At 51.1% G+C, this 26096-nt stretch overlaps 1 protein-coding gene and 1 long non-coding RNA gene across 2 annotated transcripts; one reads left to right on the top strand and one right to left on the bottom strand.

Annotated features, from left to right (window-relative positions):
- Positions 1–1082: 1082 nt before the first annotated feature.
- Positions 1083–25422, top strand: LOC125281404 (ral guanine nucleotide dissociation stimulator-like). The gene is made up of 19 exons (XM_057312735.1): positions 1083–1171; positions 1810–2025; positions 2394–2497; positions 3005–3074; positions 3403–3765; positions 4097–4129; positions 4510–4631; positions 16892–16996; positions 18338–18522; positions 19839–20044; positions 20193–20560; positions 21339–21554; positions 21922–22025; positions 22532–22601; positions 23211–23282; positions 23743–23817; positions 24430–24462; positions 24842–24963; positions 25156–25422. Exons 9-19 carry the CDS (start codon positions 18371–18373, stop codon positions 25190–25192), a joined length of 1455 nt encoding a protein of 484 aa, XP_057168718.1. The 5' UTR covers positions 1083–1171; positions 1810–2025; positions 2394–2497; positions 3005–3074; positions 3403–3765; positions 4097–4129; positions 4510–4631; positions 16892–16996; positions 18338–18370; the 3' UTR covers positions 25193–25422.
- Positions 6811–14249, bottom strand: LOC130543817 (uncharacterized). The gene is made up of 2 exons (XR_008959432.1): positions 12777–14249; positions 6811–12251 (listed from the first exon to the last, which is right to left on the bottom strand). It is a non-coding gene; the product is annotated as an uncharacterized LOC130543817 (long non-coding RNA).
- Positions 25423–26096: the final 674 nt, after the last annotated feature.

Genomic DNA, 26096 nt, shown 5'->3' with positions numbered 1-26096 from the left:
ATGAAGCCCAGGGTCATTGTGGGAGAGGCCCACAGAGGATGTGGATGTGGGGAGGTGTGAACCAATTATGGTGATTACTTAACCATATAAACATGTCATTAATGGGACTGATTCTTATAATATCTTCGCTGCAGTCTGTGAGTGGCTGTATTTATTTATAGGAAGGTAAACAATCTGAAAAACACTGTTTATGGAATGATACAGAATGAATTCAATTATGTAATTAATGCCTTTGGCAAATATTTCCGATTGATCTATCATCTTGCTTATGAGGAGATAATGCTAAGTGAAATAAGTCAAGCAGAGAAAGACAATTGTCATATGGTTTCTCTCATCTATGGAACATAAGAACTAGGAAAATCGGTAGGGGAAGAAAGGGATAAAGAAAGGGGGGTGATCAGAAGGGGGAATGAAGCATGAGAGACTATGAACTCTGAGAAACAAACTGAGGGCTACAGAGGGGAGGGGGGTGGGGGAATGGGATGGGCTGGTGATGGGTAGTAAGGAGGGCACGTATTGCATGGTGCACTGGGTGTTATGCGCAACTAATGAATCATCGAACTTTGCATCAAAAACCAGGGATGTGCTGTATGGTGACTAACATATTTTTAAAAAAATTTTTTTAATTAAAAATAAAAATGAATTCAAATGTTCATTATAAAAATACTTGCCTTCTAAGCACTGGATTTGTGGAAACAAAATATACTCTCAGGAACCTGGGTGTGAAAACGACCCATAGGTGGCAGCCACCAGCACATTACCTGTGCAGAAATCTCTGTCTCGGTCTCTTATCTCCTGTATTTCTCTTGGATCCTTGACCACTCATTTGAAATACTTGACCAGAGCTCTAGGAGAGGAAAGCAGAGAAGTGATACCTAATTTTGCAACAAGAGAAGCTGCCGATTATATACAGTTGGATTTATGAAATCTGCTGAGTAACACAGGCTGTGCAATGAATGATAAGGAAGTCAGCCTTTAGATTATTTTTCTTGTCTTATCCTTTATCAGGCTGTGTTCTATTCTCCGAAAGGAGCCACCGTGGGGAGATCCTGTTCTCTCAGCTGGCGGAGCCACCCGGATGTGGCCGAGCCAGTGCGATCGAGGAGCGCCACCACATCTGGGGCACCAGGAGCTGAGAAAGCAAGAAATATTGTTCGCCAGGATACAACTGGTAAACGTTTATTTAAGTGCTTCTGTGAGGTCCAGTTGCTATCTAAGATGGATTTATAGAAATAAAATGTTTTAAAAGCTTTAAAATTCGACTCAGAACATAAATACATGGCCTTTTATTAAGTAGGATGTTTCCGTATCTTTTAATTGTCTCTTCTGTTCTCTTCAAATCTGTTTTTGATACTTATTTCTGAATCATTCATTGTGAAAAAGAACTTGAGCTGTCACTACTGAGTGAGATATATGTGCAAAAGAGAGAAAATAGATATTTTGTTAGAAGCCTAAAACAAATAGATTCTCAGTAATCGCACAGCTGCATCATGTTGTTGAGCAGCGTGAATCTTAGTGTGGCACTGTTCCAACACAGAAAAAGAGAATAATGCACATAGTTTGCAGGACTGGAGGGGGATATTGAAGTGCCTTGCTTCTGTTGGGAAGTGGAGCTTTACATGCCTGGGGCTGTTGTCCTTCTACCCTGTTCCCTCAGTGAAAAACAATGGAATGAAATCCACGGTCTCCACCCAGGCTCAGGCCAGATTCTCAGCTCCCTGAGGTCCAGCTCTGACCTGTGACCCCTACGTAGGACATGCGTCTTGCATGGGAAATGGCTGGGTGAACCAAGGTCCCCCTGTTCTCTAGGAGCTGTTCAAGAAGCTGCTGCCCCATTAGTGCCTGGGCTCCGTCTGGTCCAAGCGCAACAAGCCTGGCAGTGAGCACCTGGCACCCACGGTCCGGGCCACTGTCACCCAGTTCAACTGTGTGGCCAAGTGTGTCATCACCACCTGCCTTGGCAACCCAAGCATGACAGCCCGGGACAGGGCCATAGTGGTGGAGCACTGGATCAAGGTGGCCAAGGTATGCAACGGGAAGCCCAGCCGAGGTGCTCTCCTGAGTCTCGGGCACTGCTCTTCCCTTGATCAGGTCTCAGGGAGGAAGGCCCTGGTCTTTGCCCTAGGGACTGTGCAGTCCCTAGGCTCTTCCGTCCAGGGATATGCTGACCTCGCCTTGCGTGGCCCTATGCTGGGATGCTCCGTTTCTGCCTGGCTCCTTCCTTGGAGTGAGGTAAAATCTTCCTCCTCCTCTTGGCCTCACGTGTGCCCTTCGGCAGGTCCCTGGACAGCGGCTTCCTCCAGCAGGAGCGCTTTCCCCTGAGGGGGACTGAAGCTTGAGAGCCAATAAGGTGCCGGCTCCCCACATGACAGCCCATTCTCTTCCCTCCCCAGGCCTGTCAAACCCTGAGGAACTACTCGTCCTTACGTGCCATCCTCTCGGCTCTGCAGAGTGTCTCCATTCACCGCCTCGAGAACACGTGGGGGAAGGTTTCCAGGTGAGTAGGCCTCTCTCCATGGAGGGACCAGGATGGAGGAGGGAGCTCCCAGAGGCTTGTCCTCTTCCCCCTCAGGCAGCTTGGACCTTCTGGGAGGCGGCAAACCCCGACCACAAGACCTGGGCTGGTGGGTGCGTCTCTCAGCCTCCCTGGTGAAGAGGCCACCATGCCTCCCACTTTAGAAATCAGTTTTGCCAAATGTCCCACACGGGGCTGAGCTGCATTAAATCTCTTCACGTGTTTCCTTGACAGCCACTAAGCTCTCTGCCCATTTGAACCCCAAATTGACCCAAACAGCGTTTCTCAATGAATATGGGAAGGGAGGCCCAGGACGAGCCACATGAGAGCTCCCTCCCATGTCCTACAAAGACCTTAGTGCTCAGAGGATCCCAGAAGAAACCCTCAACCAGGCAGGTTGACACTTTGGGGTTCTCAAAGAAAAGGCACTCGCACTCAACCCTGCCACATTATTCGTCCATTGATCCTGCCTCCCTTGCCTCTCTTCAGGAAGCCATTGAGGATCTTTCAAAAGCTGTGCAGCAAGGACACCGCACAGGGCAGGAACCTGCTCATCAAGGTAGCCTGGAAGGTGCAGGTCTGGAAAGAGAGGAGGGGTGGGAGGGAACAGGGTCCTGCGAGGATGAAGTCGGGAATGGTCTGAAGCATTCCTTGGGGAGGGGAAGCCTTTGTCATGAATGTGGCGACAGCCTAGGTGAGGATGCCTTTGGCGGTGAGGGGGCAAGCAGGTGGTGTCCAAGCAGACTCCCTAGCCTTGACACCCTCTCTCTTAGTGTCGACAGCTGCTCCACGTGGTCACCTGGGGTGGGCCAGGAGGCTGGAGCTTTTTCAGGGGAGGGTCCTTGTAGGCAACAGAGAACAGTGACTCATCCCACTCTCCCCCTTAGGACACAGGGTGTCGTGCCCTTCCTTGGCACTTTCCTCACCAAGTTGCTGATGTTGGAAACCGCACTGGAGGTCTATCTGGAGGTGGGTGAGCCTGAAGATTGTGGGGGATGGACCAGAATCTGGACCTTTGGGAATAGAGCACCCCTGTAATGAGCCCTGAGCTCTCAGGACTCGGCTAAACTACCCTCATGACAGCCTCAGAGCTGCGTCTGTGAGGCCGGGGTCTCTTGCCCATCTCAGCGATGAGTGAGGCGAGACTGCAGTTAGGACATGGCTCCCGGTGCCCAAGACTGGTGAAGCAGCAGAGCTTCCTGAAGGCAAAGCTGCATGAGGTCTGTCTGAGTGGACCTCAGCCTCCCCCGGTGAGTTTGCCCGTGGGGGGAGAATGAAGTCAGGACCCTCCACGTCAGCAAGCACCTCAGTAGCCGCAGCAGCCCCTTCCTGCCTGAGGCTTCGGCCTCCCCTACTGTCTTCCGAGAGGGTGGTGCTGCAGGGTCCCGACCTGTAGCCAGTCCATCTGCCCCATGTCCTCCTTTCTCTGGACCCCAGAGCCTGGCCTAGATCCCAGGCCCGCTATCTGTGTATGCACGGCCCCTCACGGGTCCTGGCCATAGTGCAGCATGAGAAGGGATGGGAATCAAGTGCTCCTAAGAACCAGGGGCTGCATTCTGATGGACTTTGTCTGCATTCCAGGGGAATGAGATCAACCACCACAAAAGAAATAAGGTGAGCATATGTGGCGCTTCCCGCAGGGAAGGGTAGGGAGTGGGCTTCAGAGATGTCCCTGGGAAGAACATTGCTTGGCTCCATCCCCTCCACCTCACATTTCCTGGGATCCCTTGAGAAGAAAGCAGTGCAAGTCCCATCCCGTTAGGAGATGGGGACAGAGCATGGCATCCAGGAGGACTTCCCGGAGGAGGGGCTACTGATACTCATCTCTGAGAACAGGTGGAGACCGGATGAATCTGCAGGGAGGAGGATGGCCATGTGTGCCAGGACCTGGGATGGGTGCCTGGTCCCGCTGCTCAACCCTCACCAGACCCTGCAGCTCCCCGCCCCCCCCCCCCCAGGCTCCCTATGCATCCTGTGCTTCTCTCTCTGCTCAGGAATATCAAGTCATGACGGACATCATGCTGCTCCAGGTGGCTGCCGAGAATTACACCCTAGAGCCCGAGGATCCTTTTTGGGCCTGGTTCCAGGCTATGGAGCCGCTCAGCGAGGCTGAGAGGTGAGGCCCATCAGGAGCTGGGTCGGTGAGGTTCGGGGTGGACTCTTTCTGCTCTCCACTCCTGGGATCCTCCTTCCCTGGGCAGCCTCAGGCCTTGTTGCCGGGGCGCCAGACTCCAGCTGTGGGCAAACACTGGCAGGGACTCTTGAATGGAAGCTCCTGGGCAACTCACAGGTGTCCCTCTGTCCTTAGCTACACCCTGTCCTGCCAGCTGGAGCCCCGGTCCTAGCTGGTCAGCAGCACTCAAGAAGGAGAAGAACTGGCCGCAGTCAACCTCAGGGCTGAGCAAGTGTCCAGTGGCCCTGCAGGGATTCCTCAGCAGCTGCCTATGGGCGGTCCTTGCGCCCTATTTTCTCCACACCCCTTCCGCCCATCTATTTCCTTATGTAGGGGGCACCATTTAGTTGTTTTAAATAGTACCCTGATAGATTTGCATGTTAGGAGAGTAAAGCCCTTGTTTTGTTTTAGAGCCCAGGTGTGTGGTTTGGGTCTTTTACTTCCTGCAGTAATGGAAAACTTGCACAGACTCTCATATTCGTTCCTGACCTAGGAAATCTCCCAGAGTCATCAGCTACTGTATGTGGGAGGAAGGAGAAGTGCCAGCCTTTCTCCCTAGCCACTGGAGGGCACCCCGAAATCCCCCTTATTCTGAGCACGGGTCCATTTCAGTCAATGAATTTGGGCAAACAGCAGAGATAGCCCCTCAGAACTCCTGAGATTTAGAGGTTGCAGGGACTTTCCCAGGAATAGCAACAACCACTGAAAGTGGGAGTCTTTAAGACTTGTACGCCCCAGAACTCCTTCCTGCCCCAGGACTGGGGTTGCCTTTCTCCGCTCTAAGGCCAGGAAGACTGTGTCCTGCTTCTTCCGTTGAGATGCTTTTTTGGTTTAGTGTTTGGTTTTGTATTGCCCCCGTATTTGGAACTTGTCGTATTGTAGTTCAATCTCTGGAACTGCATCAGCACCTAGTGGGGAAAAACACGGAAGGAGATCAAATCCTGCGTGTGAAGGGGACAAAGCCAGAGGAAGATAATTTGCAGATGGACTCAGGGCAGGCAGGACTTTCCAGCCTCAGTCTCCCCGTTGGCCGTTTACCAAGTTTGGAATCTTTTGGGATTCTTGTCAATGATCTCTGGATTCCCTTTCCTGCTTGTTTTGTGTGTTGGGAAAAGATGGGGAGGGGTACTTTAAAGGGCACACCTGAGCCTGGTTCCATGAACATCTATGCTGACCTAGGAGCCAGGATATCCAGCCTTCGTGCATCTCCTTATGCAGTTCTTCTGAAGCAGCAGTTCCCTCCAGGCCCCAGGCTCTGGGTCAGATGCACAATAGCTACTGTTCCCTGGCTGGCATCTGATGGATCAGGGATGGGCTCTTTCTTGCCAGGATAATGGGCCATATCCTTGACCAGAGAAACCCCACACTCTCCTTGCTGTCCGTCATGACTTTTAGGTACATGTTTTCTGAAGTCCATCATCTCTATTTCTTTTATAATATTTTTTTTTATTATGTTAGTCAGCATACAGTACTTCTCTAGTTTTTGATGTAAAGTTCCATGACTCATTACGTGCGTCTAACACCCAGTGCACCATGCAATAGGTGCCCTCCTTAATACCCAACACCAGCCTATCCCAATCCCCCACTCCCCTCCTCTCTGAAGCCCTCAGTTTGTTTCCCAGTGTCCATAGTCTCTCGTGGTTCATTCCCCCTTCTGTTTACCCCCCCTTTCTTCTTCCCTTTCTTCTCCTACTGATCTTCCTACTTCTTATGTTCCATAAATGAGTGAAACCATATGATAATTTTCCTTCTCTGTTTGACTTGACTTAGCATTATCTCCTCCAGTCCCGTCTATGTTGCAGCAAATGTTGAGAAATCGTTCTTTTTGATGGCTGAGTAATATTCCATTGTCACTAATATTCAACAGTTTACACACTCAGTCTCAGTTTGCACACTTACACTGACTTGTCCGAAATTAGGTACTCAGCCTGAGCCCCCAGACCTACTGGGTCCCCTGCACATTGAAAGTGAGCAGATGAGAAGCATCTCGCATGCAACTGGTTGCCAAAACAAAGCAGGGGTATGAATACTTCTATCAGACAAAACAGAATATAAAAAAAAAAAGAGTAGTGACTCACAAAGAAGGACACTGTGTCCCAATCATGGAGACAATGCAACAAGAAGATAGAACAATTTTAAATTTTTAGACACCCATCATAGGAGGACCCAAATACATAAAACAGTTAATAACAAAAAGCAGGCAACTAATTGACTGTAATACAATACAGTAGGGGATCTAACACCCCCCTTCTATTAATGGACACATGATCCAAACTGAAAATCAACAAGGAAACAGTGGCTTTGGGTGATGCACTGGTTTTAACAGACGCATGCAGAACATTCCATCCTCCAACAGCACATACTCATTCCTTTCGATTGCACATGGAACGTCCTCCAGAGCAGATCACATATTAGGCTACCGAACAAGTCTCTACTAATTCAAAAAGATGGAAGTCATGGCATACATCTTTTCTGACCACAATGGTATGGACTAGAAATCAACCACAAGAGAAAAACCTGGAAAGACCATGAACACAAGGAGGTGAAAGAACACGCTCCCGAGAAATGAGTGGGTCAACCAGGAATTCAAAATAGGAAAAAAAATTACATGGAATCCAAAAACAATGACAAGACAAGCGTCCCAAAACTTTGGGATACAACAAAAGTGAATCTTAGAGGACCGGTTACAGCAAGACAGGCCAGCTCCAAAAGCAAGAACAATCTCCCATCCCATCACCTGACACAAAGGGATCTAGCATAAGAACAGCAGAGAGCTCTAGAGCAGGGGATCAGCCTTGGCGCGTTGGAGCTCTTGCTGTTGGGCCCATGCATAGCTTCCGTCCTTGCTCCATTTCCCAGCAGGTATGGTGTTCTTTCCTTTCCTGCACAACAACTCCCACCATGTCCACTGGGGAATCAACCCTTTATGGAATTCTAGAATGCTAGAAACTGCCAAAAAGGCCCAGGAAACAACCGTGCCTTCCCCATTTGGTATATCAAGGTGCCGATTAGCTTTCTCTTTGGGGAACATTCAACAGTGGTTTTTGAGACATCGTCTTAGGCCTGGATCCCCTGGGGATCTCGTGAAAATACAGATTCTGATTCAGTAACACTGGGAGGGACCTGAGACTCTGCATTTCCAACACGCTCTCCGCGGATGCTGAGGCCACTTGTCCACGGACCACCCTGACAAACGGCGCCAGCAGGCCATTTGACCAAAGTTATCTGTTTCACCACTGAAAACAGAATTTTCAGCAACAGTTTGGCCGCAGCGAGGAGGCCTTTTTATTGCCGGGAAGATAAACAGCCAGGGCAGGGCTTTGTCCACACCTGCAGGCCTCTCCTCTTCTTCTCTTCCAGGGAATATGGAGGCAGGATGGAAGGAGGTCAATAGTTTAGGAGCTTCTTTAGGTCAGTGGGTTTTCTTTCCTGTGCCCTCCTGTATCTCTGCAATGTGTGCAGAGCACAAAGTCCTTCCAAGAGGGATGGCCGAGGCTGAAAGGGGGTAAGGTGGGAGCCTGAGCTCCTGAGTCAGCCCTGGCACGTGGGCAGAGGCAGGTGCTAGGGGCCACTCTGTGTGTGGTGCACGGGCTCCCTCGCAAGTCCCCATGAACGGGCCAGAGGAGCTTCAGAGAGGACGAGCAGAAGACCCAATATTGCTCCATGCGACAGAGGAGGGAAAAGACAGGTTGGTTCATGGCTGAATGGGCTTGGATGTGGCTGCAGGATGGAAAGTGGCTGCAGATATACTACAGCCCCGTTCAGGGTAGTCTTGATAGAATGCAGCGACGGGAAATTCTTTCAAGCATTTCAAAATTCTTTCAATTCTTTCAGGTGGTATGGAAAGAAAAGCAGCCTGAGGAAAGAATATACATTGGCTCGTGGCAGTGGTAGATGATTTGGCTCGTTGGTCAGGGACTGGGAGGAAGAAGATTTATGACAATTAGTCCTGGGGAACAGACATGTAGGTGGACCCATGGGAGTGGGCACCAGGTATGATGATCTTTGCATCACACATTGACATCCGCCCAAGCGCATTCAACCTGGAAAAGGCACTAAGCAGCCGAGTACATCTTGGCCACTTGATATCCATTCTAGCCTCTCACATTGCCCATCCCAGTGCTAGCATAACGGGCTCAGGAATGGACATGGTGACAAGGATGGAAGGCAGGGCCCCAAGACCTTCCCATTTCTTCTTTCAGCAACTATGCTCTGAGCACTCAGCCTGTGCCAGGTGAGTTGGTGGGCCCCAGTGCAGTCTGCAAATGGCCAAGTTGTTTCTGCTGTTCTGATGGAGAACACCTTGAAAGCAAGACGTGTGAAAGAACAGAGCAGATATTATACTCCAGTTACCAGCACAGTGTAGTAGGGAGGGCTAGGGAGTCACAGGAGAGGAGGGTCTGGAAGGCCTCCACATGGTGACATCTGCTGGTAGCAGATTGACAAGAGGGAGCAAGAGCTGCACACCTCTGGGAACAGTGTGTCAGGGAGAGGGCACCGCTGGGGCCAAATCTCTCAGACAGAAACTAGTTTGACGAAAGAAGATTCGGAAAGTGGCCAGAGTGGCTGGTGGAGGCTGGGAGGTGAGAACAAGAGATGGCAGTGGATGGGAGGGCCAGGTGCCGAAGCCTGGTCGACTGAGTTAGCTATCTGTTTGTCTCTGAGAACACTACTAGAAAGCTTAGCACTTCTGAAGCGTGATATTTCCTAGCTCCCAATTCGGGGGGGCCTGGAATCTCTGCACAGTTGAGACTGGGTGTTTCTGCCCCCAGGTCTCTGTGTGATGCAATCTGCGCCTCACCCGAGGCCCAACTGTGGTAAGATTTGCTCCCAAGTCACTGATGTGACTAATGTCAGGATTTAGCTCAGACTCAACAAAGTGGGTTTAAGCGAAATCCTGAATTTGAGTTCTTTTCTGCCTATTAGCCTGGGCACTCCCTAGGTTCCTTCCTCTGTGGGCCTTTATGTAGGGCAGTTCTAAACACCAGTGCTTGCTTCCCCAGTGCAGGGATACAGGAAAGAAAGGAAGGGAACAGAAGAGAGTAACAGGAAAGTGACAATGTTCTGTCATATTCTCTTGGTCAGAAACCTATTAGCAACCAGGCAGTGGATAGACAGGGAGGTATATAGCACGGGTGGGGATCCCTGGGAGCCACTGTGGAGTCAACGTGGTGGTATAGTCAGCACATTTCATCCAGACCATGAAACGGAGGTAAGCTTTAAAGTCGATGTGTGTTATGTTAACATGGGTTTGACTCCTGTGTGGCACTTAAGAGACAAAAAGAAAGAACAAAGAGAAAACAAACAAAAAACCAGTCTCAAATGTAGAGCACAGACTGGGGATGGCCAGGTGGGGGGATGGGTGAAATAGGTCATGGGGATTAAGAGTACACTTATGGTGCTGAGCACTGTGTAATGTACAGAACTATTGAGTCCCTGCTGTTCACCTGAAAGGAATATAACACTGTCTTTCAATTATAGTGTAGTTTCAAAACTTAAGAAAAATCGGTCCTATGAGATCTAAGCTTAGAATACGCAGAGTTTCCTCATGAGGTCTCATCGGGCTGAACGTCAATCCACATGAAAGGTAAATGAAAATGTCCAAAGACAAAAGGACAGTCTGTTTCTATGGAAAGGCCAGGGCCCACCTCTGTGTTCACGTAAAAGGTAACGTCCTATGCTACTGGCAGTTGGAGCAGAGTTTCACTCGAGTCCTATTGGAGCGATGCTCCTCTGGTGTTCTCATTCTACTTGGTTGTGTGTCTTCACGAAGTAATTGAAATAACGATTCCTAACCTTTGTCTCGTGGATGAAGCAATATTCGACTATCGGTAGCCATCGAACGTTTGTAGCGGGAACAACTTTCGGAAAATATTTAGCATTCGTATCTCTCATCGTATTACAGATAAGGAAGCTGAAGCCCAACAAGGGCACCCGGGGAACAATAACACAGAGGAGGTTCTCCTGACACCTGGTTCAGGGTCCTAACTCATTGAGGAAGTGTGAAGAACGCCCAACCCTCCAGGGTCAATGGACATATCATTTGAACGTGTCATTTTTAAAGAAAAGTGAAATGCAGTCAAACATGGAAAGACAGAAAATAACATCCTTTTAAAGAAAATCCACTATGATCCTCTACACTGTTTCTTACGTTCCACATATGAGTGAAAACTGATGATAATCATAGGGGAAAGGAGGGAAAACTGACCGGGAAGCCATCAGAGACGGAGCAAAACCATGAGGGGCTCTTAAGCACAGAGAACAACTGAGGGTGGCTGGAGGGGAGCTGGGTGGGGGGATGGGGCAATTGGGTGAGGAGCATAAAGGAGGGCACGTGATGTGATGAGCACTGAGTGGTATATGCAACTGATGAGTTATTCAACACTACATCTGAAATAAGGATGGGCTGTATGTCGGCTAATCGAATTTCAATAAAAAAACAACGGAAATCCAAGGTTCTGTGTTTTCTTGTTTTCAATACGAAAAATACCGGATGATTTCTTTTCTTCCCACAAGCAATGAAGGGAGCTAGCCTATTCAAGGTGAGGCAGTTTTCAGGGCATGCTGCCTTTTTCATTTCAGCCCTAAAGAGACTTTCAAACATGCTTTCAGTTCCAGGCCTCTTGCCCTTCGAGTACATTCCGAGCACCCTTGACAGGGTGGCAAAAACTTTGTCTCTTCAAGGTGGGTCACCTCAAGCAGGTAACATCTGTACTTGCCACAGAGTTACTACAGGTGTGCACCCTCCATCACTTACAAGTGCCTCTCGACAAGATTTCCTCACAGGCGGCATGAATACTGGTGGCTGATGGTTTTCTCTTTGATGACATTGATCCCATTTTTTCACTTGCACGATGACTGGGAGTCGGCTCTCGGTCTCATTCCTGGTGGTGATACAGCTCTCCAGCTCCCCCTCAAACATGTCCATCTCCTCTCTCCCAGAGAGGAACCTGCAGAACTTAGGGACCATGAACTGGGAACACAGAGCAAACATATAAAGGTCTTGCCTGACTTCAGCTCAGCATAGGAGGGACATACTGTTCCCCTTTGGTTTGACCCCAGTGTAATTTAGTACTCTAACCTTCTTTGCCATGGACTCCAGACAGTGGCTCACCAAGATGGGAGGGATACGGAGTTCCTTGCAGACACGCCCACACACCACGTTCATCACCTTCTAGCATGTAAGACTATGTCCCTCATCTGATTAAGAAACTCTTCAAACGTTAATGGATCAGAGTGCAATGAAAGTCTAACTTGGAAGAAGGGCTGAGCTCGGGATTCCGTCCAGTCATATGTCTCACTGCTCCCATCATCCACGTAGGTGCTGCACAAAATGGACAAGGTCCCATTTCCAGTACACAGCTCATGCTGGCCCATCATACATATTCCTATCCTCTTGCGATCACATAGCGTCATGACCCCATCATCATGCCCGTGCTTCTCCAGTTCATGCTGCTCTCTTACTCCACTAATGAACCTTTTTCATCTCGGAAGTGCAGTCCAATAATATTCATTTTCATAGCTTCACAAAATAGGATTTGGCCATGCTTTAATGGATATGACCTGCAAGGCACAGGATAGAAAAGAAAAATAAATTCACGTACAGGACATTCAGAATACTTACAATCTTTGTGACGTTAAAGACATTAGCAATGAAGTAAAAACACAATCCACAAGATGGGAGACCATATTTGCAAACTGTCTATCTGGCAGGGGCTCAATATCCAGAATGAATAGAGATCACATGAACTCAACAACAGACAACAAAATGAATGCAATGCGTGAATGTGCAAATTGGGAATAGGCATATCCTCAAAGATGTGCACGTGAAAAGAAATTTGAAAAGATACATCACTAATGTTAAGGGAAATGCAAATTATAAAAAGCAATGAGATACCATTTTACATCCTTTAAGATGACTCTTCCAAAAAAAAAAAAAAAAAAGCAATCAGAAGGGAAAAAAAGAGCAAGTGTTGGCCAAGATGTGGAGAAGATGGAAGCCTTATTCAGTGTGTGTGGTAGGAATGTTTAACAGCACAGTTGTGAAATCAGTATGGTAGTTTCAAAAAAAATTAAAATTAGACTTACTATGTGTTCCAGTAACTCCACTTCTGGGGTGTATACCCAAATTAATTGACAGCATGGTCTTGAAGACATATCTGAACACACATTTTCATGGCATCATTATTCATAATAGCTAACCCATGAAAGCAATCCAAGTATCTGTCGAGGGAGGAACAGATGTTGTATGTACACATATTGGAATAGCATTGATTCTTCAAAGTGGAAGAAGACATTGACATTTGCCACAACATGGGTGAACCTTGAGGATATTATGCTAAGTAGATGAGTATTCATGAAAATACACACTTTGACTTCACTCTTAGGACCTACCTAGAGTAAATTGCCAAAGACAGTAGAATGGTGTTGCCAAGGGCTGGAAGTAGGCGGTCATCGGAAGTTTCTGATTCACGGTATAGAGTTTGAGTTTTACAAGATACAATGAGATGTGAAGCTGGGTTACAGGGAGGTTGTTCAAACATATTAATGCATGGAATACACTTAGAATGTACTCCATGAACTTAATGGACTTAACGACATGAAAATAAATGTAAACTGCAAATACGGAGAAACGAACTCGGGACAATTTCGTCTAGCCATTTATATCCTTTCGTTTAGGTCCCATCTCAGACATTTTGCTTCAGCCATTTTCCATGAGGCGACTTTGATCAAACAAAATGTTCTCATTCTGTGCCCACTTGGAAGCTTACAATCAGAATTTTCCAAAACATGAACAGTTTTTTCAAAAGTTACTATCTGAGGTCACTTATTAAGACTTTCTATTCTTTGACAAATTGTTAAATGGAACAAAATTTTAAAATTCTATTTCATCTGCTTTAATTTTAATTCACTGATTTTTAATTTCAGAATCGACTTTCTATGCCAATGGCTTGAAGTTTTTAACCCCTAGGATAACCTACTGGCTTTCGGTTCTGCTGTTTTCAGTTTTGTTTACGTGACGTTCTTTTTACCATGTCCAATTTCCTGATGCTCTCTATGAATATTAAAATATTTTTTTGCTCCAGTTGTTTTGATACATTTGACATACAGAACTGTGTATGTTTAAGATACCTGGCGTAATGATGTTCCTTTCGTATACTGTGAAACGATCGCCAGAATAAATTTAGTCCGCCGCCATCATCATCTCTAGAGATACAAAAATGAAGTAAAAAGAAAAGAAAGAGAGGTTTTTCTTTGTGATGAGAACTCTCAGAACTTGCTCTTTTCACACCTCTCAAATACACCATAGAGCAGTAATGAACTGTAGTCCTGGGGTGTACTGTAAATCCCTATTCCTTATTGATCTGAAACTGGAATTTGTACCTTTTCACCATTCACTCAATTCCTGCACCCCCTCCGCCCTCTGCTTCCGGTTACTTTTATCTGATCTCTTGTTCTGAGTTAGTCTTCCTCCTTTTCTCTTCTTTGTCTCAGATTCCACAGAGAAGGGAAAAATAGAGACCCTGCTCCTTTGCTCTGTGACTCTGCAAAGGCACTGCGTTGAGGACCCCCGAGAAAAGGCATGGCTTTTTTTGCTGGTGTGCCTGCGTGGGGCTGTGCCACCTGAGCTGGAGAACTGGGTGCAGGGCGCTTCCTTGTCCATGGTACCTGGTGAGTTCTGCTGGAGGAACTGGAGCAGGAAGAGTCAGGCAGAGGCCATTGTGGTTGTCGCCCCTGCCCAGAAACAGCTTGAAAGTTTTAGTAGCATTCTGCAGTCTAGGTGCTTAAGAGGGGAGGTGGGCTCCAAGATCTTCTCAATTATTCATTCAGTAACTACACACTGAGCACTGCCCTATGCCAGGTATCTTGCTGGGCCCGTGCGCGGAGCTGAAATTACCTAGGGCTCCTTTGCTTTAGGAGCTCCCAGTCTACACATGGACCAAAGCTCCAAAGAGAACGCACGTGAAAGAAAAGAGCAAGCGCTCTGTAGTAGGAATGAAGTGTGCTACGGAGGAAGGCTGGGGAGTCATTGCATGGAAAGATATGAAAGGCCTCACTGAGGCTGAGGTTGCTGAGAACAGATTGACCAAAGGGAGCTAGGCCTGCACACGTCAGGGAGCAGCGTTTCAGGAAGAAGTGACTTGTGCTGCAGACACTCAATAACAGAAGCCAGTTTGGCCAGAGGAGTGAAAAAGGCAGCCAAGGTGGCTGCAGGGACACTAGGAGGAGAGCAGAGGGGAGGGAGGAAGGCAGGGACAGATGCTGAGGCCTGGGAGACTGTTACTTATCTAGAGTTGCCCCGGGACTGCATTGCCCTGATACCCTGCATGTGCAGGTGCATCGCTTTAATTTCTAACAGTATTTGTGGGTGAAGAATGTGGGCCCAAATTAGCATGGTTCCCAAGGCTCAAGGTGTGTCAGTGGCTGCGGCTGTGACCAGGGCCATACTGGAAGAGGATTTTGTCATAACTTGGCTCACGTGACTCGGGATGCCATCTGGACTCAGAAGCTGAGTTCCTGTGTGTCTTTTGGCCTTGGCACTGCCTCCGTTCTCTATCCTGTGAGCCTCTGTAGATGGCAGCTCAAAACATCGGTGCTTGGTTCTGCTTCAGAGAGAGAGAAGAAGAAGGGAAAGGGAAGGAGTGAGTAGTGGAACATGATGGAAAGTAACTAGGGAGTGAGAAACTCTTTGCATGGCATGTAGAGAAGCTCTAGGCATGGTACTTCATCACGTTGAATATGTCCTGTGGGTCAAAAGCCAGTCACTGACCACTTAGCGGTTACAGTCTGATGCCTATACCACAGGTCAGGATCCCTGGGAGCCATGGTGAAAGCCGCTCCCCTCATAGACCCAAACGAGGTAACGGGGTCTCGTTCTTCATATAACGGGAAACAATTGCATGGTTTTACTACAGAGGTTGACAATGCCTGCATCTTCTTGCTTTTCCAGACCATCATGGTGCCCACCTTAAAATGAGGCCAAGAGGGAAAGTGACAGTTGCAGTATTACATGGCTGGAACCCAGGCCTCTTCTGAGCGGCCCTCCATGCCAAGTCCCACCCCTTCTTGTAATTCTTCCATCTTGAAAATTGTGCCTCAGATACACAGGGGACCACCCCACACATGTAATAAATACTCTTATCCACAGACACCAGAGGATGTCCCAAGGAAGTAGATTCTAGCCTGATCCCCACACTGCAGGCTGGGAAAGTGGGGACTACGTGAGAGACGCAATGACATAGGACACACAAGTGCGCAAAGAAACACAGAACGTAAGGTCTGAATTCAGCTCTGCCTCCTGAAGCTTCGGACCCTAGTTCCATTTCCAGAGAGTGGTGGCTATGGCCTTTTTGGCTCATTGTGTCCAGTTCAGGAGATGACATGGGGGAGAAAGCTAAGGAGTCAACTTCCAAGAAGGGGCTCTGGATAGGTCTGACTGAACACATGGTCCCAGGGATTAGAATCTTGAAAGAGTGACCTCACTTCCTCTGTGATAGGCCCCAACTGAACTTAGAACTCTGGTAACCGGGCACCCAGATTCAAAAGACAACCTGCTCTCCAGCTCACTTGAGTGGAGACGTTCGAGAGAACAGGATGTTCTCTTGCTGCCTTCCTCCCTTCAGGGTCTCTGGGCCCAGGCAAGCCCAGAGAGAGAGACTTTCAAATAATTGTAGACGTCGGCTCAGCCCGCTTTTCCGAGCCCTCTGGACATGTGGCAGGAGACACCAACAGGTAACACGAGGCAGCTCAGGGCAGCCCACTGGAGAGCAGGCAACAACTGTGATGTCACCTCAGCAGGCCCACACCTCTTGCCCCTCATTATGTGTGTCCCTGTGTGTGTGTTGGGGTGGGGGGCTGGTTGTCTATGTGTAGAGAAGGGGACAGAGGATGTGGGACACACCCTTCCTGGGCAGAAGGAAGCTGCCAGGTGTTGGAAGCCTGGCCCATCTTTCATGTTCACACCCCAGGTCATAGCAGGCGGGATGAGAAGCTGAGCACTGGGGACCAAGCTCAACTACCTCGATGTTAATCACGAGCTCTAGAGTTTCATCCGGCTACGTCCTTGCTCGATGTCTTTTCAGCTGTCCCTCTTTGCCTCAACTGGAGAGCAGGATTTCTAATGCGGGTGGCCCCTTGTGGCAATGTCCCGGGAGGACACTAATGTCTCTTGACCCCATGTCTATGGGGCACTACATTTTCAGAGCTGCACCCAGGAGGTCATCGAAGAGCTGGTCTGGGACTTCAACTACAACGCCCTAGACAAGTGGCAGGTGCACCAGGCCACCCAGGATCAGTGCCGCTCTGAGGTGAGAATGGGAAGAGGGTTCCACACACCCAGGGCCCCCACACAAATATGGGGACAAACCTGGGGCCCTCCCATGGTGTTTCTATATGAGTGCCCCGCAGGCCCAACCACAAAGTCATCCCAGTATCCACACCTCCACCACCAGCTATGGGAGAAGGTAGGAAGTCACTCTTCCCATAGGTGGGAATGGTAGAGAATAGTGGTCATGTTTTTTGCAGTTTGGGGCGTGGGTTATTCTGTTTCATTCTGTTTTGTGTGACTTTTCCCACAGCCATGAGTGTCTTTGCATTTTGCTACTGTTTTGAGTATTTTCTTGACTCACCCCAGCCATCCTGTGTAGAACCCAGCTCCACTGTCCTTGGAGAACGTGTCCAAGGCCTTATGAATCCTCACCCCACACAGGGTGATTGAACATAAAAGGAACGGTGGGATGGAGCCATTCTATATGTTCCTCTGTAACGTATCACCTCTCAGAACACATCAACTCATTGTATGTCCCCCGGGTCACAAGCTGTGTCCTCATATGTCTTTTTGGACCTCCGTATGGGAGGTTGTCTGCCACCGTGATTCAGCCTTTCAAGCACGGATTGGGTGCAAGGCCTCTGATGCCTCCTGGCCCAGGTAGTGGACTCTGTCTTTTCAGAGTTCAATCCAGGCCATCTTTGAGGAGCTGCTTGCTCCAAGGGCTCAGCTACTCCATCTCCCTTGACAAGCAGCAGGTGCCTCGGCCCACAACAGCATCCAATGCTGGTCTGGGGTGAGAACAGGTCCAGATTGATGTCCAATCTCAGGACCCACAGATGATCACGGCAAGGCCAGAACCCACACTAGAAACAACCGGCTCCCCTGGGGCCTGCCGAGGAAGGTGGATTTCCCCTGAACCTTTCTCCCCACCTTAGGAACAGAGCAGGCCGCAGCAGCCTAGGGAAATGCCATGCATTCCATGCTCTGGACAGTTCTCAGGCCCAACGTCTATGATCTCGAGCAGTGTTGGAGATGCTAAGCCTCTGCTTTCTCCTGTCTGCAGTAGGGATGTTGACTGATGACTCAAAGGCATACAGTTCTTAATAAAGCCTATTCAGAGAGAGAAAGGCTGTGGTGGCTCAGCTAACAAGATGTGTTGAAGTGACCAATGCTTTCTCATTTCACCCCTAAAGGCAATTGTACTTTCAAGCCTAGAGCCTTTTTCTGGGTGGGCCCTCAAGTCCCTTTTCTTGCACAAGTTCCCGAAGGGATGGGACTCTCTGGTCTGAGCACCAGACCCTGATCATCCTGGTGGTTCGTGGTGTTGAAGCTGACTCCATTGCCCCCCACACCCCCCTTCTCTACCTGGTGGGAAAAGGAATCATCCCTGTCCCTGGATGAGGCCCAGACGATGCTGAGGCTCCGAGAAGGCACAATGGAGCATTTCGTACAGTCCCTGGTGCCATCCTTCCCAGATGGGAGCATCTCAACCACCTCAACGATCTTCTGCATGTACGAGATGTTCACTTCAGCCACACAGGTCCCGGGCCAGCAGTTCAATAGGTGAGTGCCCACCCCATGCACAGCACAGGGTGAGCCTCCCATCTACTGGGTGTACATCTCGGGAATGGCCCTACCCCTCTCTGACCTTCCCTTTCCTCTTCTGAAAAGTGGGGTGGTTAAGAGGATGAACCTCATACAGTTACTGTAGGAAATCATGGGAGGAAACATGGCACGGGCTACTCTGGTGCTTGGCTCTGTAGAAAGGGCTCCTGGACGTGCTGGGCATCTTCTTGCTTAATAGTTCTCTCTCTCCGGTCAAGAAGCTCTCAAGTGCAACCCTCACAGGCCGGTGGCCCTTCTGGGTTGACGAAAGGAAATGCAAAGCAGGCAGTTTCCCCATGTGCAAAGGACTTCTGAGATTCCATCTAGATGGTTCTGGTAGTTGTCCTTTGTGTGAGCAGCTCAGGGGCACACTGGGAGCAGGCAGACCAGCCCACGGGCCACTCAGGATTTGGAAAGTGCGGGCTGGGAAGTAGTCATTCAAGAATGTATATTAAGCACCTAGGAATGTGAATGGAGAGAGGAGATACAGTGTCTGGGTCTCAGTTCTAGTCAGAGGGTCAGATAGGCACTCTGCACACCCTAAGCACGCATGTCCAATGGTTGTTAGATGTGATATCTTCGTAGCCTCCTCTAGCTTTGAAAGGATCCACCGAGAGCTGGATCATAGGACAGATGAAATGATCAAGTAAAACTGGGACAGGGGTTTGGGTCCAGAAGCAGGGCTGGCTGCCTCCACAGAGCAGGGTGGGGGACTACAGGGGTGGTGGCTGGGGAGGGATTTGCCAAACCAGGGATCTCACCGATCTCTTGATTTCCAGTGGGTGGGCTTCATCTGGGGGGCTTCATGTGAAGAAGCAGATGAGTCAAAGAAGTCTGTGGAGGGGGTCCCGGGCCCTCTGGGCGGCAGAGCACAGTCTGGGCTCAGTGGGTGCCTGAAACACCCATCCCTTTGACGGTCCCAACTTGCTCTGCCTGCCCCTCCCTGCTGACCACCCCAACCGGGGCCAAGAACCGAGGGTGTGCTGAGCCAACCACTCACAAATCTGCCTCCAACCTGAGCCTTGATACTGGTGTGCATGGAGGATAGAGTAGACCAGGCCCATGGCCAGGTAGAGGAGAGGAGAAGTGGAAAAACCAGACTCATTCAGGTTTTCTGGAGGACCAGGCCTCCCACTACGAGGGCAGCTAGAGAGGGGTTGGAAGGGGGCTGGGGCCATCCTCTGGGACCCATACAGAAAGAACGGTGCTGTGGGAGTAGCATGTGCAATGCAAGGCCAGGCCTCTGACTCTGCTCCACATATGACTCTTCCCAGCACCCTGTCTCCCTTCTTGGGTACCTGGCCTGACCAGAATTTGCAGGCTATCTATCAGTCCCTGGGCTGTGACCGTGTCGAGATCAAGGTGGCCTATGTGCATGGGGCCATGGTTCTGAAGTGGCATGCCTGGGACGTGACAAACCATGTCCCCCTTCTCCTGATGCAGCGGGAACTTCTGGCGCTCACTGAGGCAGAGGTGGAGGGTAAGGGGGATGGCAAGCTGGGAAGGCTAACTGGGATGCGGTTCATGGGCTGGGTATTCCTTTCAAGGCCATGGGGTCTGTCCTGGTTTTGCAAAGGCATACGGAAAGTCAGTGATGTGGATGAACCTTTCTCTGTCTCCTGCCCCAGTGCCAGCTCCAGGGCTCCTTCCAGCGGCAGAGCCAGGAACAGGGCCTCCTATAGAGCTAGAGGCGACCCCGGCTCTGTGTCAACTGTCACCTGCGGTGTCAGAGCCAGCCTCCCCTCCGTCAGCTGTTCCAGAACTGCAACCCGTGCTCCCATCTTCTGCATGTGTGCCGGGTGCTGAGCAGCAGTCAGCTGGACCACCCTTTTTGCTAGAAAGTTTCACTCAGGCAACAGCCACAGAGCCCACCGCGGCCCCAGAGGCTTCCTGCCACCGCTGTGTCACCCCAAAGAACCAGCTGGGTGAGGAGAAGCCCGACCTCCTGGACTTCCCTCCCAGGCTGGTGGCAGAGCAGCTCACGTATATGGATGCGGTGAGCAGCTGGGCTCTCAGGGTGGGCCAGGGGCAGGCCTTCCTTCTGCTCTCACCTGCCCCACACCTGCCTTTCCCTGATGTGGACTCCTATGGTCTGGGACCAAATCTCAGCTCCACCACTTCCCAACCCTGTCAACCCATCAAGGCGCTTAGCCCCAAGCTTTCACTGTCCAGCTGCGGACTGTAGCGAGAGACCCTGATAAGCACTGATACGGAGGTACTAGGGAGAAGAAATGAGCCAGAATGGAGAGACCAATGGGCAGGCCCTGGTCCCGTGGGTGGAGGAGGGCAGCTCCCTGTGTTCAGTCAAGTCCATGGGTCACCCACTCATGTGCCTTGGAGGATGAGTACCCTCAGCATTGATTAGGCATCTGATGTGTCCATGAGGACAGGGCAGACGGAAGAACGTGTGGTTGCAGCTCCCGTGTGAGAATGTGCATCTGAAAGGGGGGAAGGACCAGGGGGATGGCCAGTTGGAGGGGAGGGGAAGAAGCCCCCTTGGGTTGGACCACCTTGCAGTGCCACCAGGAGCTGGGAGTTCCTGAGCATGATCAGGGTGCCAATGCCCTCCTTCCTTCCCTTGCTCTGTTTGCTCCTGGGTCATTGTGTACTGGGTTCCCTCAGGGAAAAACAATGGAATGAAATCCACGGTCTCCAACCAGGCTCAGGCCAGATTCTCAGCTCCCTGAGGTCCAGCTCTGACCTGTGACCCCTACGTAGGACATGCGTCTTGCATGGGAAATGGCTGGGTGAACCAAGGTCCGCCTGTTCTCTAGGAGCTGTTCAAGAAGCTGCTGCCCCATCAGTGCCTGGGCTCCGTCTGGTCCAAGCGCAACAAGCCTGGCAATGAGCACCTGGCACCCACAGTCCGGGCCACTGTCGCCCAGTTCAACGGTGTGGCCAAGTGTGTCATCACCACCTGCCTTGGCAACCCAAGCATGACAGCCCGGGACAGGGCCATGGTGGTGGAGCACTGGATCAAGGTGGCCAAGGTATGCAACGGGAAGCCCAGCCGAGGTGCTCTCCTGAGTCTCGGGCACTGCTCTTCCCTTGATCAGGTCTCAGGGTGGAAGGCCCTGGTCTTTGCCCTAGGGACTGTGCAGTCCCTAGGCTCTTCCGTCCAGGGGCATGCTGACCTCGCCTTGCATGGCCCCATGCTGGGATGCTCCGTTTCTGCCTGGCTCCTTCCTTGGAGTGAGTAAAATCTTCCTCCTCCTCTGGGCCTCACGTGTGCCCTTCGGCAGGTCCCTGGACAGCGGCTTCCTCCAGCAGGAGCACTTTCCCCTGAGGGGGACTGAAGCTTGAGAGCCAATCAGGTGCCGGCTCCCCAAGTGACAGCCCATTCTCTTCCCTCCCCAGGCCTGTCAAACCCTGAGGAACTACTCGTCCTTACGTGCCATCCTCTCGGCTCTGCAGAGTGTCTCCATTCACCGCCTCGAGAACACGTGGGGGAAGGTTTCCAGGTGAGTAGGCCTCTCTCCATGGAGGGACCAGGATGGACGAGGGAGCTCCCAGAGGCTTGTCCTCTTCACCGTCAGGCAGCTTGGACCTTCTGGGAGGCGGCAAACCCCGACCACAGGACCTGGGCTGGTGGGTGGGTCTCTCAGCCTCCCTGGTGAGGAGGCCACCATGCCTCCCGCTTTAGAAATCAGTTTTGCCAAATCTCCCACATGGGGCTGAGCTGCATTAAGTCTCTTCACGTGTTTCCTTGACAGCCACTAAGCTCTCTGCCCATTTGAACCCCAAATTGACCCAAACAGCGTTTCTCAATGAATATGGGAAGGGAGGCCCAGGACGAGCACATGAGAGCTCCCTCCCATGTCCTACAAAGACCTTAGTGCTCAGAGGATCCCAGAAGAAACCCTCAACCAGGCAGGTTGACACTCTGGGGTTCTCAAAGAAAAGGCACTCGCACTCAACCCTGCCACATTATTCGTCCATTGATCGTGCCTCCCTTGCCTCTCTTCAGGAAGCCATTGAGGATCTTTCAAAAGCTGTGCAGCAAGGACACCGCACAGGGCAGGAACCTGCTCATCAAGGTAGCCTGGAAGGTGCAGGTCTGGAAAGAGAGGAGGGGTGGGAGGGAACAGGGTCCTGCGAGGATGAAGTCGGGAATGGTCTGAAGCATTCCTTGGGGAGGGGAAGCCTTTGGCATGAATGTGGCGACAGCCTAGGTGAGGATGCCGTTGGTGGCGAGGGGGCAAGCAGGTGGTGTCCAAGCAGACTCCCTAGCCTACACACCCTCTCTCTCTGTGTCGACAGCTGGTCCAGGTGGGGGCCTCTACAAACCTGGAGAGCCCAGAGGACAGACCTGTGCTCAGTGATGGGGTTGGGCTGGGTTGAGGGCCACAACAATGATGAGAGTAATAGGATCCTGAGTCCTCAGGAGACCATGGGAGATAGGTGGAGTTGTCACGTTTCCCGATGAGAAAACAGGCTTGGGGAGGCCAGGCTGCAAGCTCAAGGTCACACATGGAGTGAATGTTGCAGTGAGATTGTTCTGGAATCACTCACGGCCTGCTTCTGGATAATGGGGCCTCAGGATCAGTATGAGTTAGGTCAGATGTCTAGGTTCTGACGTCCAAGATGGTGGGGGCAAGTGGCCTGAGGGTATGATGGTCTCAAGGAACTTGTCCTTGGTCCTGCAGGAGCGACCGTCCAATAGATTTGCCACCCTGGTGATGGCCCTCCGGGGAGCCCAGAAGAGGATGCAGAAGAAGGTGAGTGTGCCTGAGGCCCAGGGCCTCCAAAGTCAGAGGAGGAGGAGGGCTCCTCCCTGAGGGCTGGAGGCCTCCCAAAAAGGAAAGATCAGGAAGAGGGGGACCTTCCCACTCCAGCTGCGGCTCCTGGGGACACGGCTTCTACAATTCTTAATTCGAAAGGACCAGGAGGAGGGTCTAGAAAGGTCCATAGAGAATGGGTTTTGCGGGTGGGGAGGGACCGACCTAGTGCTCCATTCCCTGGCATTTTTGAAAAGCAGGCCCTGAAGGTGATGAGGAGGAGTATGATGTTCTGGGAGGGGGAGGGGAAAGGGAACCCGTGGGGGGGAGGCTGCTAAGGGTCCTAGGCTGCTCCACGTGAACCCATGGGGTGGGCCAGGAGGCTGGAGCGTTTCAGTGGAGGGTCCCTGTGGACACCAGCGAGCAGGGACTCATCCCAACCCTCCCCCTCATGACACAGGGTGTCGTGCCTTTCCTTGGCACTTTCCTCACCGAGCTGGTGATGTTAGATACCGCCATGGAGGACTATCTGGAGGTGGGTGAGCCTGAGGATTGTGGGGGAGGGACCAGAATCCGGAGGTTTGGGAGCAGAACGCCCCTGTACTGAGCCCTGAGCTCTCAGGACTCGGCAAACCTCCCGTCATGACAGCCTCACGGCTACCCTGTAAGCCTGGGGGCTGTTGCCCATCTCAGGGATGAGCGAGGTGAGGCTGCAGTTAGGCCACGGCTCCCGGTGCCGAAGACTGGTGAAGCAGCAGAGCTTCCTGAAGGCAAAGCTGCGTGAGGTCTGTCTGAGTGGACCTCAGCCTCCCCCGGTGAGTTTGCCCGTGGGGGGAGAATGAAGTCAGGACCCTCCACGTCAGCAAGCACCTCAGTAGCCGCAGCAGCCCCTTCCTGCCTGAGGCTTCGGCCTCCCCTACTGTCTTCCGAGAGGGTGGTGCTACAGGGTCCCGACCTGTAGCCAGTCCATCTGCCCCATGTCCTCCTTTCTCTGGACCCCAGAGCCTGGCCTAGATCCCAGGCCCGCTATCTGTGTATGCACGGCCCCCTCACGGGTCCTGGCCATGGTGCAGCATGAGAAGGGATGGGAATCAAGTGCTCCTAAGAACCAGGGGCCTCATTCTGATGGACTTTGTCTGCTTTCCAGGGGAATGAGATCAACCACCATAAAAGAAATAAGGTGAGCATATGTGGCGCTTCCCGCAGGGAAGGGTAGGGAGTGGGCCTCAGAGATGTCCCTGGGAAGAACATTGCTTGGCTCCATGCCCTCCACCTCACATTTCCTGGGACCCCTTGAGAAGAAAGCAGTGCAAGTCCCATCCCGTTAGGAGATGGGGACAGAGCATGGCATCCAGGAGAACTTCCCGGAGGAGGGGCTACTGATACCTCTGAGAACAGGTGGAGACCGGATGAATCTGCAGGGAGGAGGATGGCCATGTGTGCCAGGACCTGGGATGGGTGCCCGGTCCCGGTGCTCAACCCTCACCAGACCCTGCAGCTCCCCGCCCCCCCCCCCCCCCCAGGCTCCCTATACATCCTGTGCTTCTCTGTCTGTTCAGGAATACCAAGTCATTACGGACATCATGCTGCTCCAGGTGGCTGCCGAGAATTACACCCTAGAGCCCGAGGATCCTTTTTGGGCCTGGTTCCAGGCTATGGAGCCGCTCAGCGAGGCTGAGAGGTGAGGCCCATCAGGAGCTGGGTCGGTGAGGTTCGGGGTGGACTCTTTCTGCTGGCCACTCCTGGGATCCTCCTTCCCTGGGCAGCCTCAGGCCTTGTTGCCGGGGCGCCAGACTCCAGCTGTGGGCAAACACTGGCAGGGACTCTTGAATGGAAGCTCCTGGGCAACTCACAGGTGTCCCTCTGTCCTTAGCTACACCCTGTCCTGCCAGCTGGAGCCCCGGTCCTAGCTGGTCAGCAGCACTCAAGAAGGAGAAGAACTGGCCGCAGTCAACCTCAGGGCTGAGCAAGTGTCCAGTGGCCCTGCAGGGATTCCTCAGCAGCTGCATCCTTGTGCCCATTTTCTCCACACCCCTTCCCCCCATCTATTTCCTTATGTAGGGGGCACCATTTAGTTGTTTTAAATAGTACCGTGATAGATTTGCATGTTAGGAGAGTAAAGCCCTTGTTTTGTTTTAGAGCCCATGTGTGTGGTTTGGGTCTTTTATTTCCTACAGTAATGGAAAACTTGCACAGACTCTCATATTCGTTCCTGACCTAGGAAATCTTCCAGAGTCATCAGCTACTGTATGTGGGAGGAAGGAGAAGTGCCAGCCCTTCTCCCTAGCCACTGGAGGGCACCCCCAAATCCCCCTTACTCAGAGCACGGGTCCATTTCAGTCAATGAATTTGGGCAAACAGCAGAGACAGCCCCTCAGAACTCCTGAGATTTAGAGGTTGCAGGGACTTTCCCAGGAATAGCAACAACCACTGAAAGTGGGAGTCTTTAAGACTTGTACGCCCCAGAACTCCTTCCTGCCCCAGGACTGGGGTTGCCTTTCTCCGCTCTAAGGCCAGGAAGACTGTGTCCTGCTTCTTCCGTTGAGATGCTTTTTTGGTTTTGTGTTTGGTTTTGTATTGCCCCTGTATTTGGAACTTGTCGTATTGTAGTTCAATCTCTGGAACTGCATCAGCACCTAGTGGGGAAAAACACGGAAGGAGATCAAATCCTGCGTGTGAAGGGGACAAAGCCAGAGGAAGATAATTTGCAGATGGACTCAGGGCAGGCAGGACTTTCCAGCCTCAGTCTCCCCGTTGGCCATTTACCAAGTTTGTAATCTTTCTGGGATTCTTGTCAGTGATCTCTGGATTCCC

This window comes from Ursus arctos, unplaced genomic scaffold (genome assembly GCF_023065955.2).
Source record: "Ursus arctos isolate Adak ecotype North America unplaced genomic scaffold, UrsArc2.0 scaffold_16, whole genome shotgun sequence".
In the NCBI taxonomy this organism is placed as follows: Eukaryota; Metazoa; Chordata; class Mammalia; order Carnivora; family Ursidae; genus Ursus; species Ursus arctos.
This window is presented reverse-complemented; position numbering and strand designations above follow the sequence as displayed.

Coding starts and splice junctions, on each gene's coding strand:
- LOC125281404 (XM_057312735.1), top strand. CDS start 18,371: ATGCTGAGGCTCCGAGAAGGCACAATGGAGCATTTCGTACAGTCCCTG. Junction 18,523..19,838: donor CCGGGCCAGCAGTTCAATAG/GTGAGTGCCCAC, acceptor GACTCTTCCCAG/CACCCTGTCTCCCTTCTTGG. Junction 24,964..25,155: donor CCGCTCAGCGAGGCTGAGAG/GTGAGGCCCATC, acceptor CTCTGTCCTTAG/CTACACCCTGTCCTGCCAGC.